Source organism: Bombina bombina, chromosome 8 (genome assembly GCF_027579735.1).
Source record: "Bombina bombina isolate aBomBom1 chromosome 8, aBomBom1.pri, whole genome shotgun sequence".
NCBI classification, from domain to species: Eukaryota; Metazoa; Chordata; class Amphibia; order Anura; family Bombinatoridae; genus Bombina; species Bombina bombina.
Window position 1 is genome coordinate 49,490,754 of NC_069506.1, and position 15,684 is coordinate 49,506,437.

The 15,684-nt window shown below is 41.7% G+C and overlaps 1 protein-coding gene across 1 annotated transcript in view; it reads right to left on the minus strand.

Moving 5' to 3' along the window:
- CFAP74 (cilia and flagella associated protein 74) overlaps positions 1 to 15,684 on the minus strand; it is a 331,535-nt gene that overhangs the window by 121,231 nt on the left and 194,620 nt on the right. The window contains 1 exon segment of the mRNA XM_053690359.1: positions 4,862 to 4,990. Coding sequence (XP_053546334.1) covers positions 4,862 to 4,990 — 129 coding nt within the window.

Below are 15,684 nucleotides of genomic sequence, written 5' to 3' on the forward strand. Positions count from 1 at the left end.
ATCGATAACAGAATCTGAGAAACCTCGCTTCGATAAAATCAAGCGTTCAATCTCCAAGCAGTCAGCTGGAGTGAAACCAGATTCGGATGTTCGAACGGACCCTGAACAAGAAGGTCTCGTCTCAAAGGTAGCTTCCAAGGTGGAGCCGATGACATATTCACCAGATCTGCATACCACGTCCTGCGTGGCCACGCAGGAGCTATCAAGATCACCGACGCCCTCTCCTGATTGATCCTGGCTACCAGCCTGGGGATGAGAGGAAACGGCGGGAACACATAAGCTAGTTTGAAGGTCCAAGGTGCTACTAGTGCATCCACTAGAGCCGCCTTGGGATCCCTGGATCTGGACCCGTAGCAAGGAACTTTGAAGTTCTGACGAGAGGCCATCAGATCCATGTCTGGAATGCCCCAAAGTTGAGTGACTTGGGCAAAGATTTCCGGATGGAGTTCCCACTCCCCCGGATGCAATGTCTGACGACTCAGAAAATCCGCTTCCCAATTTTCCACTCCCGGGATGTGGATAGCAGACAGGTGGCAGGAGTGAGACTCCGCCCATAGAATGATCTTGGTCACTTCTTCCATCGCTAGGGAACTCCTTGTTCCCCCCTGATGGTTGATGTACGCAACAGTCGTCATGTTGTCTGATTGAAACCGTATGAACTTGGTCCTCGCTAGCTGAGGCCAAGCCTTGAGAGCATTGAATATCGCTCTCAGTTCCAGAATATTTATCGGTAGAAGAGATTCTTCCCGAGACCAAAGACCCTGAGCTTTCAGGGATCCCCAGACCGCGCCCCAGCCCATCAGACTGGCGTCGGTCGTGACAATGACCCACTCTGGTCTGTGGAATGTCATCCCTCGTGACAGGTTGTCCAGGGACAGCCACCAACGGAGTGAGTCTCTGGTCCTCTGATTTACTTGTATCTTTGGAGACAAGTCTGTATAGTCCCCATTCCACTGACTGAGCATGCACAGTTGTAACGGTCTTAGATGAATGCGCGCAAAAGGAACTATGTCCATTGCCGCTACCATCAACCCGATCACTTCCATGCACTGAGCTACGGAAGGAAGAGGAACGGAATGAAGTATTCGACAAGAGTCCAGGAGCTTTGTCTTTCTGGCCTCTGTTAGAAAAATCCTCATTTCTGAGGAGTCTATAATTGTTCCCAAGAAGGGAACCCTTGTTGACGGGGATAGAGAACTCTTTTCCACGTTCACTTTCCAGCCGTGCGATCTGAGAAAGGCCAGGACGATGTCCGTGTGAGCCTTTGCTCGAGGGAGGGACGACGCTTGAATCAGAATGTCGTCCAGGTAAGGTACTACTGCAATGCCCCTTGGTCTTAGCACAGCTAGAAGGGACCCTAGTACCTTTGTGAAAATCCTTGGAGCAGTGGCTAATCCGAAAGGAAGCGCCACGAACTGGTAATGTTTGTCCAAGAATGCAAACCTTAGGAACCGATGATGTTCCTTGTGGATAGGAATATGTAGATACGCATCCTTTAAATCCACCGTGGTCATGAATTGACCTTCCTGGATGGAAGGAAGGATAGTTCGAATGGTTTCCATCTTGAAAGATGGGACCTTGAGAAATTTGTTTAAGATCTTGAGATCTAGGATTGGTCTGAATGTTCCCTCTTTTTTGGGAACTATGAACAGATTGGAGTAGAACCCCATCCCTTGTTCTCTCAATGGAACAGGATGAATCACTCCCATTTTTAACAGGTCTTCTACGCAAAGTAAGAACGCCTGTCTTTTTATGTGGTCTGAAGACAACTGAGACCTGTGGAACCTTCCCCTTGGGGGAAGTCCCTTGAATTCCAGAAGATAACCCTGGGAGACTATTTCTAGCGCCCAAGGATCCAGAACATCTCTTGCCCAAGCCTGAGCGAAGAGAGAGAGTCTGCCCCCCACCAGATCCGGTCCCGGATCGGGGGCCGATATTTCATGCTGTCTTGGTAGCAGCTGAGACCCAACCAAACCCAAGGGGAATACGATACCAAATGATGCCTTCAGAAGTCTTTTATAAGTATCAGAGCTCCTCTCACATGCGACTGCATGCCATGCCTCTCAAAAACAAGTGCGCAACACCGGCGCGAAAATGAGACTCTGCCTATGCTTTGGGAAATCCCCTAAAGAATAAGGTGTCTAAAACAGTGCCTGCCGATATTATTATATCAAAATACCCAGAATAAATGATTCCTCAAGGCTAAATAAGAGTTAATATCAATCGATTTAGCCCAAAAAATGTCTACAGTCTAAATAAGCCCTTGTGAAGCCCTTATTTACAATCGTAATAAACATGGCTTACCGGATCCCATAGGGAAAATGACAGCTTCCAGCATTACATCGTCTTGTTAGAATGTGTCATACCTCAAGCAGCAAGGACTGCAAACTGTTCCCCCAACTGAAGTTAATGCTCTCAACAGTCCTGTGTGGAACAGCCATGGATTTTAGTTACGGTTGCTAAAATCATTTTCCTCATACAAACAGAATTCTTCATCTCTTTTCTGTTTCTGAGTAAATAGTACGTACCAGCACTATTTGAAAATAACAAACTCTTGATTGAATAATGAAAAACTACAGTTAAACACTAAAAAACTCTAAGCCATCTCCGTGGAGATGTTGCCTGTACAACGGCAAAGAGAATGACTGGGGTAGGCGGAGCCTAGGAGGGATCATGTGACCAGCTTTGCTGGGCTCTTTGCCATTTCCTGTTGGGGAAGAGAATATCCCACAAGTAAGGATGACGCCGTGGACCGGACACACCTATGTTGGAGAAATGGTGTATATCGATAAATATACAAGCTCTTAATTTTTTTGCATTTTAGTAAATGTTGAGCTTACCTTTAAACCAACATGGTGTGTATGTGTTACAGTAGTGTCAATTTGGAGCATTTGTTTTCTAGTAATGGAATACTTGTGAGTCGGTCACATCACTTGGTGTTTGTTAAAGGGACAGCTTACTCAAAAATGTTCTCCCCTTTAATTTGTTCCCAATTATCCACTTTACCTGCTGGAGTGTATTAAATTGTTTAAAAGTATTTCCTTTACCCTTATGTTGGCATTTGAAATAGTTGATTTAGCCGGTGGTATCCTTACTGAAAGTTTCTGGCCTTAGGTCCAAGCTATAGATAAGCTATGTAAACACAGCCAGCAGAAGAAATTACACTCCCAGTGGGGAATAGGAGAGATAAGGTTATCAAATGTTAATTTTCCATTGTTCTCTCCAAGTATTGGTCTTTGGTTTATCGACAGATATAAGATAAAGAAGCAGGTATATGTACACAATGTGATAAAGTAATGAGATCTGATTATACCTATAAGCTCAACCCATTTTATTAAGTTGTGGCTTTAAAACCAGTTAATTTATATACTTTTATACTCTGAAGTTGGTAAAAAAGTAATTGGAAACACATTAAGAGAAAAACAATTTTACAGTATGCTGTCACTTTAACAAAGAGTCAGAAGAAGGAAATGTTTTAACAGGCAGGAACAATACTGAGTATTTATATAAAAGGCAGAGAACTGAAAATCCCGACATAGTGACAAACATTGCAAAGTCTTATGCTATTATATAAAGTTAATTGACTTACACTTTGGATAGTACTATGAATCAAAGTACTATATACCTATATATAATCATGTCTATACAAGTATAAATATGTATGTATGAATAAATAGAACATATTCTTCTATGTGAAGAACATTGAAATGTGAAATATTCATATTTTCATGTAAGGTTAGCGCAATTGAGAATATGCGATCGTGTTTGCGCGCGAGTAGGGTGTTAGGTTTTTCCACATTTTTTGCTCCATTGACTTCTATGTTCATCTTTTTACAATTGTAGGGTTAGCGCGTGAGCAAAAACAGCTTACTTTCAACTTGTAATACACATGCTACCCGATTCGCGCGAAACACTTACTTCTAGTCGAGTTAACGCTCAACTTGTAATCTGGCCCTTAAACGCATAGTAAAGACAAAACTAAACATTCATTGTTTCGATAGAGCATACAATTAACTTCTATATAGAAAAGGTGGCGGAAAATATTTTTTTCTGATGGATTGGAATACCATATATATCACCATGCAAGTTATAGTGGGATGTTATGTCACAAATGTATTCCAAAACATGTAATAAGTTAGTTATCTCTGAGGAAGCATGTATGGTGGCACATGAAACGTGTCAGACCATTTGCTGATATGACATATACTTGAAAATGTTGTATGCACTTTAAATACAATAAATATAGGACTTTTAACTGCATCTGGGTGAAGTCTGCATGTTTTTCTTTATGGGTACCTGTAATAAGTTAGTTTGAGTCAATATAACCAAAAATAATTTGATTCCGTTATCCAGATTTATGAATGTTCCTCAACTCATTTAACCTCTATCATCACAAACCTATTTATAATATTATAATGAGAACACCAGAGTAGCAAGGAAGATACTTGTTATTATAGTTAGTATTCTTAAAGTTTTCTTTTCTAGTTATTTAACTGAGTTGTGTACTGAAGGATCTTGCAGCTTCCATGGGTATGAGTGTGGATAAGTCATCAAGTGTCAATATTATCCATGCTTGATCTAACCAAGTGCTATGTCTCATTCATGAACTACTCAAAAATGTTGGGAGATCAATACAATTATAAGATCTTTGAAAACGTGGGCCTTTTTTTATTAGCAGCATGTGGGTTTGTTGATGGATAGCACTGCCGCTAAGAATACTTCATTACTTTTGTAATAGTCAACACAGAATTATCTCTTGATGTATAGGAAAATTTTAAAGAGAAAAAAAAGTGGAAAGAGTGTTGCTATATAGTTACCCCCTCCCTGTAGTCAGGATATGCAAATATACAAGCCCACTCACCTTGGTAAGAACTTAAGCTGCACACTGAAGGAAGACTGTGCTTGAATAAAACCTGTTTTTGGAAGAAGTTCCATGTGATTTTTAAGCTCTTTGCATACTTCAAACTTTAAACGTAGGGCAGTTTTTGCTCTGTAACAAGAACAAAGGACATTCACAGCAAATTAAAGAATAGCTAGACCTAGAAATATTTCAATTATAATTTTAAATTAAATGTCCAAGTAGACTTTTTAAGCAAAAAGGAAATGTGCAGAAAAACTAAATTTATGCTTACCTGATAAATTGATTTCTTCTATGGTAAGACGAGTCCACGGATTCATCCTTTACTTGTGGGATATTATCCTTCCCTACAGGAAGTGGCAAAGAGCACCACAGCAGAGCTGTCTATATAGCTCCTCCCTTAGCTCCACCCCCCAGTCATTCGACTGAAGGTACAGGAAGAAAAAGGAGAAACTACAAGGTGCAGAGGCGACTGAGTTTAAATCAAAAAAATATAATCTGTCTTAAAATGACAGGGCGGGCCATGGACTTGTCTTACCATAGAAGAAATCAATTTATCAGGTAAGCATAAATTTAGTTTTCTTCTATAAAGGTAAGACGAGTCCACGGATTCATCCTTTACTTGTGGGATACAATACCAAAGCTACAGGACACGGATGAACGGGAAGGATAAGACAGATGGTTAAACAGAAGGCACCACTGCTTGAAGAACTTTTCTCCCAAAAATAGCCTCCGAAGAAGCAAAGGTATCAAATTTGTAAAATTTAGAAAAGGTATGAAGCGAAGACCAAGTCGCAGCCTTACAAATCTGTTCAACAGAAGCATCATTTTTAAAAGCCCATGTGGAAGCCATCGCTCTAGTAGAGTGAGCTGTAATTCTTTCAGGAGGCTGCTGTCCAGCAGTCTCGTATGCCAAACGGATGATGCTTTTCAGCCAAAAGGCAAGAGAGGTAGCCGTAGCTTTTTGATCTCTACGTTTTCCAGAATAGACAACAAACAAAGAAGATGTTTGACGGAAATCTTTGGTCGCTTGCAAGTAAAACTTTAAAGCACGAACCACGTCCAAGTTGTGCAACAGACGCTCCTTCTTAGAGGAAGGATTAGGACACAGAGAAGGAACAACAATTTCCTGATTAATTTTCTTATTAGTAACAACCTTAGGAAGGAATCCAGGTTTGGTACGCAAAACCATCTTATAAGCATGGAAAACAAGATAAGGCGAGTCGCATTGCAATGCAGATAGTTCAGAAACTCTTCGAGCCGAGGAGATAGCAACTAAAAACAGAACTTTCCAAGATAGAAGCTTAATATCTATGGAATGCATAGGTTCAAATGGAACCCCTTGAAGAACATTAAGAACTAAAATCAAACTCCATGGCGGAGCAACAGGTTTAAACACAGCCTTGATTCTAACTAAAGCCTGACAGAACGACTGAACGTCTAGAACATCTGCCAGACGTTTGTGCAGTAGAATTGATAAAGCAGATATCTGTCCCTTTAAGGAACTAGCTGATAGCCCCTTCTCCAATCCTTCTTGGAGAAAGGACAAAATCCTAGGAATCCTGATCTTACTCCATGAGTAGCCTTTGGATTTGCACCAATAAAGATATTTACGCCATATCTTATAATAAATTTTCCTGGTGACAGGCTTTCGAGCCTGAATCAAGGTTTCTATGACCGACTCCGAGAAACCCCGCTTGGATAAGATCAAGCGTTCAATCTCCAAGCAGTCAGCCGCAGAGAAACTAGATTTGGATGCTGGAACGGACCTTGAAGCAGAAGGTCCTGTCTCAATGGCAGAGTCCATGGTGGAAGAGATGACATGTCCACCAGGTCTGCATACCACGCAGGTGCTATCAAAATCACCAAAGCTCTCTCCTGTAATCAAATGAGGCAATCAAACGAGGAAGGAGAGGAAATGGTGGAAACACATAAGCCAGGTTGAATGACCAGGGTACTGCTAGAGCATCTATCAGTACTGCCTGAGGATCTGTTGATCTGGACCCGTAACGAGGAAGTTTGGCGTTCTGATGAGACGCCATCAGATCCAATTCTGGTGTGCCCCATTGCCGAATCAATTGTGCAAACACCTCCGGATGGAGTTCCCACTCCCCCGGATGAAAAGTCTGACGACTTAGAAAATCCGCTTCCCAGTTCTCCACTCCTGGGATATAGATTGCTGATAGATGGCAAGAGTGAGTCTCTGCCCATCAAATTATTTTGGTAACCTCTAGCATCGCTAGAGAACTCTTTGTTCCCCCCTGATGATTGATATATGCTACAGTCGTGATATTGTCCGACTGGAATCTTATGAATCTGGCCAACGCCAGCTGAGGCCACGCCTGAAGCGCGTTGAATATCGCTCTCAGTTCTAGAATATTTATCGGGAGGAGAGCCTCCTCCCGAGTCCACAATCCCTGTGCTTTCAGGGAATTCCAGACTGCACCCCAGCCCAATAGGCTGGCGTCCGTCGTCACTATGACCCCCCGCTGGCCTGCGAAAACACATTCCCTTGGACAGATGATCCTGTGACAACCACCAAAGAAGAGAGTCTCTGGTCTCTTGGTCCAGATTTATCTGAGGAGATAAATCTGCATAATCCCTCCATCTGCTGCCTGAGAGTAAATAGTACAAACCGGTACCATTTAAAAATAACAAACTCTTGATTGAAGAATTAAAAACTAAAATTTTATCAACTCTTTCACTTTACCCTTCCTAGTACTTAGAGTAGGCAAAGAGAATGACTGGGGGGTGGAGCTAAGGGAGGAGCTATATAGATAGCTCTGCTGTGGTGCTCTTTGCCACTTCCTGTAGGGAAGGATAATATCCCACAAGTAAAGGATGAATCTGTGGACTCGTCTTACCTTTATAGAAGAAAGATAATTTGCATAGATAGCTTATTTGTGAACAAAGATCATCAGGTACTAAATAGAAAAATCTAATACTGAAGTGAACAAAGCTACCCATATTGTAAAGCATTTGTATAATCCCTGATTTCAGTGTGCAAGGTTCAAGGTGCAAAGAAAAAGTTTAAATTTAATCATGCAGTAATGTTTACTAATGAAGTATTAAACCTCATAGTGCAATATCCTAAACTTCACAAAATTTACCCAGCTCATGCTGCAGAGTATCTAACCTCTCTTGATAAGGGGCTACGTTTAAATCTTTTTTACCACAATTAAATTATTATCGGTCTATTTTTCTATCTATCTATCTATCTATCTATCTATCTATCTATCTATCTATCTATCTATCTGTCTGTTTGTCTGTCTGTCTAGCTATCGGTCTAGCTATTCATTTTGTGTATTTAAAAATATTGAATTTATTTGCAGATGTGTAAGTTTTCTATAAAAATTCAAAAGCTAGGAAATTCCTGGAAATTCCCACTTTGTGCAGATTCATTCAGGCAGAATAAATTTCTGCCCATCTGCTCCTGAAAAATAATATAACTGAAAATAAAATTCATGAGTTTGCACAGACATTGAATATATGGACATAATATTATACTTTTGTACCTTTAAATTTATCATTTATAAACAATAACAAAATAAGTGTGAATTTCGCAATTTCCCTTGAGTTAACACACCCTGGAATTTAACATTCTTTGTGCATTTAAAGGGAAAACTTCAGTGTTGGTCTTATCAAAAGAGTTTGTTTCCACTGAAATATGGAGATAAGACTTAGTAATATTACATTATTTAACACTTTCCTGCCGGGGTTAAAGTGTCTACATCGGAACAACTGTTCCGATGTAGACAAAATGAAATCACGCAATCGTGCACACGATCGCGAGATTTAAATTATTGGATCGCGTCTGGGGGGGCGTCTCTATAACCCTAGGAACGCCCTCCAAACCGCGATCAAATCTAGGAAGCACAGAAGGCTTCAGGACAGCCGTTGGCTATGACGTTTTATTCCGTCATAACGGCTCTAAAGCCCAGTGTTAATTATGACGGAATAGAACGGCATAACGGCGTCAAAAGGTTAAAGCATCAAATACGCATACATTTTGCTGTTTAGCATACAAATAAATCAACAGCACTAAAAATATCCAATATCATTTAGCTCCTCTACTGCATAAAGGGACATAAAACCTACATTTTTTTCTTGTATGATTTAGATAGAACATTCATTTTTAAACAACTTGCCAATATACTTCTATTATCACTTTTGTTTTATTCTCTTGGTATCCTTTACTGAAGGAGCAGCAATGTACTACTGGGAGCATTTATTAGCAGCCACCAATAAGCAGCTAGCTCCCAGCTCCTGAGCCTACCGAGGTTTTTTTTCAACAAAGGATACCAAGAGAACTAAGCAAATTAGATAATAAAAGTTAACTGGAAAACATAATTTATGCTTACCTGATAAATTTATTTCTATTGTAGTGTATCCAGTCCACGGATCATCCATTACTTGTGGGATATTCTCCTTCCCAACAGGAAGTTGCAAGAGGATCACCCACAGCAGAGCTGCTATATAGCTCCTCCCCTCACTGCCATATCCAGTCATTCGACCGAAACAAGCCGAGAAAAGGAGAAACCATAGGGTGCAGTGGTGACTGTAGTTTAATTAAAATTTAGACCTGCCTGAAAAGGACAGGGCGGGCCGTGGACTGGATACACTACAAGAGAAATAAATTTATCAGGTAAGCATAAATTATGTTTTCTCTTGTTAAGTGTATCCAGTCCACGGATCATCCATTACTTGTGGGATACCAATACCAAAGCTAAAGTACACGGATGATGGGAGGGACAAGGCAGGAACTTAAACGGAAGGAACCACTGCCTGTAGAACCTTTCTCCCAAAAACAGCCTCCGAAGAAGCAAAAGTATCAAATTTGTAAAATTTGGAAAAAGTATGAAGGGAAGACCAAGTTGCAGCCTTGCAAATCTGTTCAACAGAGGCCTCATTTTTAAAGGCCCAGGTGGAAGCCACAGCTCTAGTAGAATGAGCTGTAATCCTTTCAGGAGGCTGCTGTCCAGCAGTCTCATAGGCTAAACGGATTATACTCCGAAGCCAAAAAGAAAGAGAGGTTGCCGAGGCCTTCTGACCTCTCCTCTGTCCAGAGTAAACAACAAACAGGTTAGATGTTTGGCGAAAATTTTTTGTAAGTAAAACTTCAAGGCACGGACTACGTCTAGATTATGCAAAAGACGTTCCTTCTTTGAAGAAGGATTAGGACATAATAATGGAACAACAATCTCTTGATTGATATTCTTGTTAGAAACCACCTTAGGTAAAAACCCAGGTTTTGTACGCAGAACAACTTTATCTGAATGAAAGATCAGATAAGGAGAATCACAATGTAAGGCAGATAACTCCGAGACTCTTTGAGCCGAGGAAATAGCCATCAGAAAAAGAACTTTCCATGAAAGAAGTTTGATATCAATAGAATGAAGAACTTTAAGAACCAAGTTTAAGCTCCATGGAGGAGCAACAGGTTTAAACACAGGCTTAATTCTAACTAAAGCCTGACAAAATGCCTGAACGTCTGGAACTTCTGCCAGACGCTTGTGTAAAAGAATAGACAGAGCAGAAATCTGTCCCTTTAAAGAACTAGCTGATAATCCTTTGTCCAACCCCCTTGGAGGAAGGACAATATCCTAGGAATCCTAACCCTACTCCATGAGTAATTCTTGGATTCACACCAATGAAGATATTTACGCCATATCTTGTGGTAAATTTTCCTGGTGACAGGCTTTCGTGCCTGTATTAAGGTATCAATTACTGACTCGGAGAAGCCACACTTTGATAGGATCAAGCGTTCAATCTCCATGCAGTCAGTCTCAGAGAAAGTAGATTCGGATGATTGAAAGGACCTTGTATTAGAAGGTCTTGTCTCAGAGGCAGAGTCCATGGTGGAAAGGATGACATGTCCACTAGGTCTGCATACCAGGTCCTGCGTGGCCACGCAGGCGCTATCAATATCACCGATGCTCTTTCCTGATTGATTTTGGCAATCAGACGAGGGAGCAGAGGAAACGGTGGAAACACATAAGCCAGGTTGAAGAACCAAGGCGCTGCTAGAGCATCTATCAGTGCCGCTTCTGGGTCCCTGGACCTGGATCCGTAACAAGGAAGCTTGGCGTTCTGGCGAGACGCCATGAGATCCAATTCTGGTTTGCCCCAACGGAGAACCAATTGAGCAAACACCTCTGGATGGAGTTCCCATTCCCCCGGATGAAAAGTCTGACGACTTAGAAAATCCGCCTCCCAGTTCTCTACACCTGGGATATGGATTGCTGACAGGTGGCAAGAGTGAGTCTCTGCCCAGCGGATTATCTTGGAGACTTCTGACATCGCTAGGGAACTCCTGGTTCCCCCTTGATGGTTTATGTAAGCCACAGTCGTGATGTTGTCCGACTGAAATCTGATGAACCTCAGTGTTGCTAGCTGAGGCCAAGCCAGGAGAGCATTGAAAATTGCTCTTAACTCCAGAATATTTATTGGGAGGAGTTTCTCCTCCTGAGTCCATGAACCCTGAGCCTTCAGGGAGTTCCAGACTGCACCCCAACCTAGAAGGCTGGCATCTGTTGTTACAATTGTCCAATCTGGTCTGAGAAAGGTCATACCCTTGGACAGATGGGCCCGAGATAACCACCAGAGAAGAGAATCTCTGGTTTCCTGATCCAGATTTAGTAGAGGGGACAAAACTGTGTAATCCCCATTCCACTGACTGAGCATGCATAATTGCAGCGGTCTGAGATGCAGGCGCGCGAATGGCACTATGTCCATCGCCGCTACCATTAAGCCGATTACTTCCATGCACTGAGCCACCGTGGGGCGCGGAATGGAGTGAAGAACACGGCAAGCATTTAGAAGTTTTGATAACCTGGACTCCGTCAGGTAAATTTTCATTTCTACAGAATCTATTAGAGTCCCTAGGAAGGAAACCCTCGTGAGAGGAGATAGAGAACTCTTTTCTTCGTTCACTTTCCACCCATGCGACCTCAGGAATGCCAGAACTATCTCTGTATGAGATTTGGCAATTTGAAAGCTTGACGCCTGTATCAGGATATCGTCCAGGTAAGGAGCCACCGCTATGCCTCGCGGTCTTAGGACCGCCAGAAGTGAGCCCAGAACCTTTGTAAAAATTCTTGGGGCTGTAGCCAACCCGAATGGAAGAGCTACAAATTGGTAATGCCTGTCTAGAAAGGCAAACCTCAGGAACTGATGATGATTCTTGTGAATCGGAATGTGAAGGTAGGCATCCTTTAAGTCCACTGTGGTCATGTACTGACCCTCTTGGATCATGGGTAAAATGGTTCGAATAGTTTCCATCTTGAATGACGGAACTCTGAGGAATTTGTTTAGGATCTTTAAATCCAAAATTGGTCTGAAGGTTCCCTCTTTTTTGGGAACCACAAACAGATTTGAATAAAACCCCTGTCCTTGTTCCGTCCGCGGAACTGGATGGATCACTCCCATTACAAGGAGATCTTGTACGCAGCTTAGGAATGCCTCTTTCTTTATCTGGTTTGCAGATAATCTTGAAAGGTGAAATCTCCCTTGTGGAGGAGAAGCTTTGAAGTCCAGAAGATATCCCTGAGATATGATCTCCAACTCCCAGGGATCCTGGACATCTCTTGCCCACGCCTGGGCGAAGAGAGAGAGTCTGCCCCCTACAAGATCTGTTGTCGGATAGGGGGCCGCTCCTTCATGCTGTCTTAGAGGCAGCAGCAGGCTTTCTGGCCTGCTTGCCCTTGTTACAGGACTGGTTAGGTTTCCAGGCCTGCTTGGATTGAGCAAAAGTTCCCTCTTGTTTTGAAGCAGAGGAAGTTGATGCTGCACCTGCCTTGAAATTTCGAAAGGCACGAAAATTAGACTGTTTGGCCTTTGATTTGGCCCTGTCCTGAGGAAGGGTATGACCCTTACCTCCAGTAATGTCAGCAATAATTTCTTTCAAACCAGGCCCGAATAAGGTCTGCCCCTTGAAAGGAATGTTGAGTAATTTAGACTTTGAAGTCACATCAGCTGACCAGGATTTGAGCCATAGCGCCCTACGCATCTGGATGGCGAATCCGGAATTCTTAGCCGTTAGTTTAGTCAAATGAACAATGGCATCAGAAACAAATGAGTTAGCTAGCTTAAGAGTTCTAAGCTTGACAACAATTTCAGTCAATGGAGCTGTATGGATGGCCTCTTCCAGGGCCTCAAACCAGAATGCCGCCACAGCAGTGACAGGCGCAATGCATGCAAGGGGCTGTAAAATAAAACCTTGTTGAATAAACATTTTCTTAAGGTAACCCTCTAATTTTTTTTTTTTATCCATTGGATCTGAAAAAGCACAACTGTCCTCAACCGGGATAGTGGTACGCTTTGCTAAAGTAGAAACTGCTCCCTCCACCTTAGGGACAGTCTGCCATAATTCCAGTGTAGTGGCATCTATTGGAAACATTTTTCTAAATATAGGAGGTGGGGAGAAGGGCACACCGGGCCTATCCCACTCCTTACTAATAATTTCTGTAAGCCTTTTAGGTATTGGAAAAACATCAGTACTCACCGGCACTGCATAGTATTTATCCAGCCTACACAATTTCTCTGGCACTGCAATTGTGTCGCAGTCATTCAGAGCAGCTAATACCTCCCCAAGCAATACACGGAGGTTCTCAAGCTTAAATTTAAAATTAGAAATCTCTGAATCAGGTCTCCCCGATTCAGAGACGTCACCCACAGACTGAAGCTCTCCGTCCTCAGGTTCTGCATATTGTGACGCAGTATCAGACATGGCTCTTACAGCATCTACGCGCTCTGTATCTTGTCTAACCCCAGAGCTATCGCGCTTGCCTCTCAATTCAGGCAATCTGGATAATACCTCTGACAGGGTATTATTCATGATTGCAGCCATGTCCTGCAAAGTAATCGCTATGGGCGTCCCTGATGTACTTGGCGCCATATTAGCGTGCGTCCCTTGAGCGGGAGGCGAAGGGTCCGACACGTGGGGAGAGTTAGTCGGCATAACTTCCCCCTCGACAGACCCCTCTGGTGACAATTCTTTTATAGATAAAGACTGATCTTTACTGTTTAAGGTGAAATCAATACATTTAGTACACATTCTCCTATGGGGCTCCACCATGGCTTTTAAACATAATGAACAAGTATCCTCTGTTTCAGACATGTTTGTACAGACTAGCAATGAGAAAAGCAAGCTTGGAAAACACTTTAAAGCAAGTTAACAAGCAATATAAAAAACGTTACTGTGCCTTTAAGAGAAACAAATTTTGACCAAATTTGAAATAACAGTGAAAAAAGGCAGTTACACTAACAAAATGTTTACAGTGTATGTAACAAGTCAGCAGAGCATTGCACCCACTTGCAAATGGATGATTAACCTCTTAATAACAAAAACAGAATAATAAATGACAAAAACGTTTTTTAAAAACAGTCACAACTGCCACAGTCTACTGTGGCTTTTTACCTTCCTCAAACACGACTTTGAAGCCTTTTGAGCCCTTCAGAGATGTCCTGGATCATGCAGGAAGAAGCTTAATGTCTCTGTCAGTATTTTTATCTGCACAGAAAAGCACTAAAATAGGCCCTTCCCACTCATATTGCAACAGTGGAAAGCCTCAGGAACTGTTTCTAGGCAAAAATCAAACCAGCCATGTGGAAAAAAACTAGGCCCCAATAAGTTTTGTCACCAAACATATATAAAAATGATTAAACATGCCAGCAAACGTTTTATATTACACTTTTATAAGAGTATGTATCTCTATTAATAAGCCTGATACCAGTCGCTATCACTGCATTTAAGGCTTTACTTACATTAATCCGGTATCAGCAGCATTTTCTAGCAAATTCCATCCCTAGAAAAATATTAACTGCACATACCTTATTGCAGGAAAACGTGCACACCATTCCCCCTCTGAAGTTACCTAACTCCTCAGAATATGTGAGAACAGCAATGGATCTTAGTTACTTCTGCTAAGATCATAGAAATCACAGGCAGATTCTTCTTCTAATGCTGCCTGAGATGAAACAGTACACTCCGGTACCATTTAAAAATAACAAACTTTTGATTGAAGTTAAAAAACTAACTATAATACACCACTCTCCTCTTGCTACGTCCATCTTTGTTGAGAGTTGCAAGAGAATGACTGGATATGGCAGTGAGGGGAGGAGCTATATAGCAGCTCTGCTGTGGGTGATCCTCTTGCAACTTCCTGTTGGGAAGGAGAATATCCCACAAGTAATGGATGATCCTTGGACTGGATACACTTAACAAGAGAAAGTTGTTTAAAAATGTATGCTCTGTCTGAATCAGGTTTTATGTCTCTTTAAATAAAATAAAAACAAAACATTTTGCTAGCACAACTTTTAAGTTTTGTCTTCCTGAGGGTGGATAATTAACCCCTTAAGGACCAGCGACATACCCTGTACGTCTATGGGGTTTGTGCTATCAATAGCTCAGTCTCATTGCCAGCAGTGAGAATGTGCTATTTCCATTGACTAGAAGGGAGGGTATAATAGTGCAGTACCGCTGCTTGGGGCAGGACCCACGCTGTTATAAACAAGAAAGCCCTTAAAGGGGCACTGAACCCAATTTATTTCTTTTGTAATTCAGATAATTTACTCCTATTATCAAATTTTCTTCATTCTCTTGGTATCTTTATTTGAAATGCAAGAATGTAAGTTTAGATGCCGGGCCATTTTTGGTGAACAACCTGGGTTGTTCTTGCTGATTGGTGGATAAATTCATCCACCAATAAAAAAAATGCTGTCTAGAGTTCTGAACAAAAAAAAAAAAGCTTAGATGCTTTCTTTTTCAATCAAAGATAGCAAGAGAACGAATAACATTTGATAATAGGAGTAAATTAGAAAGTTGC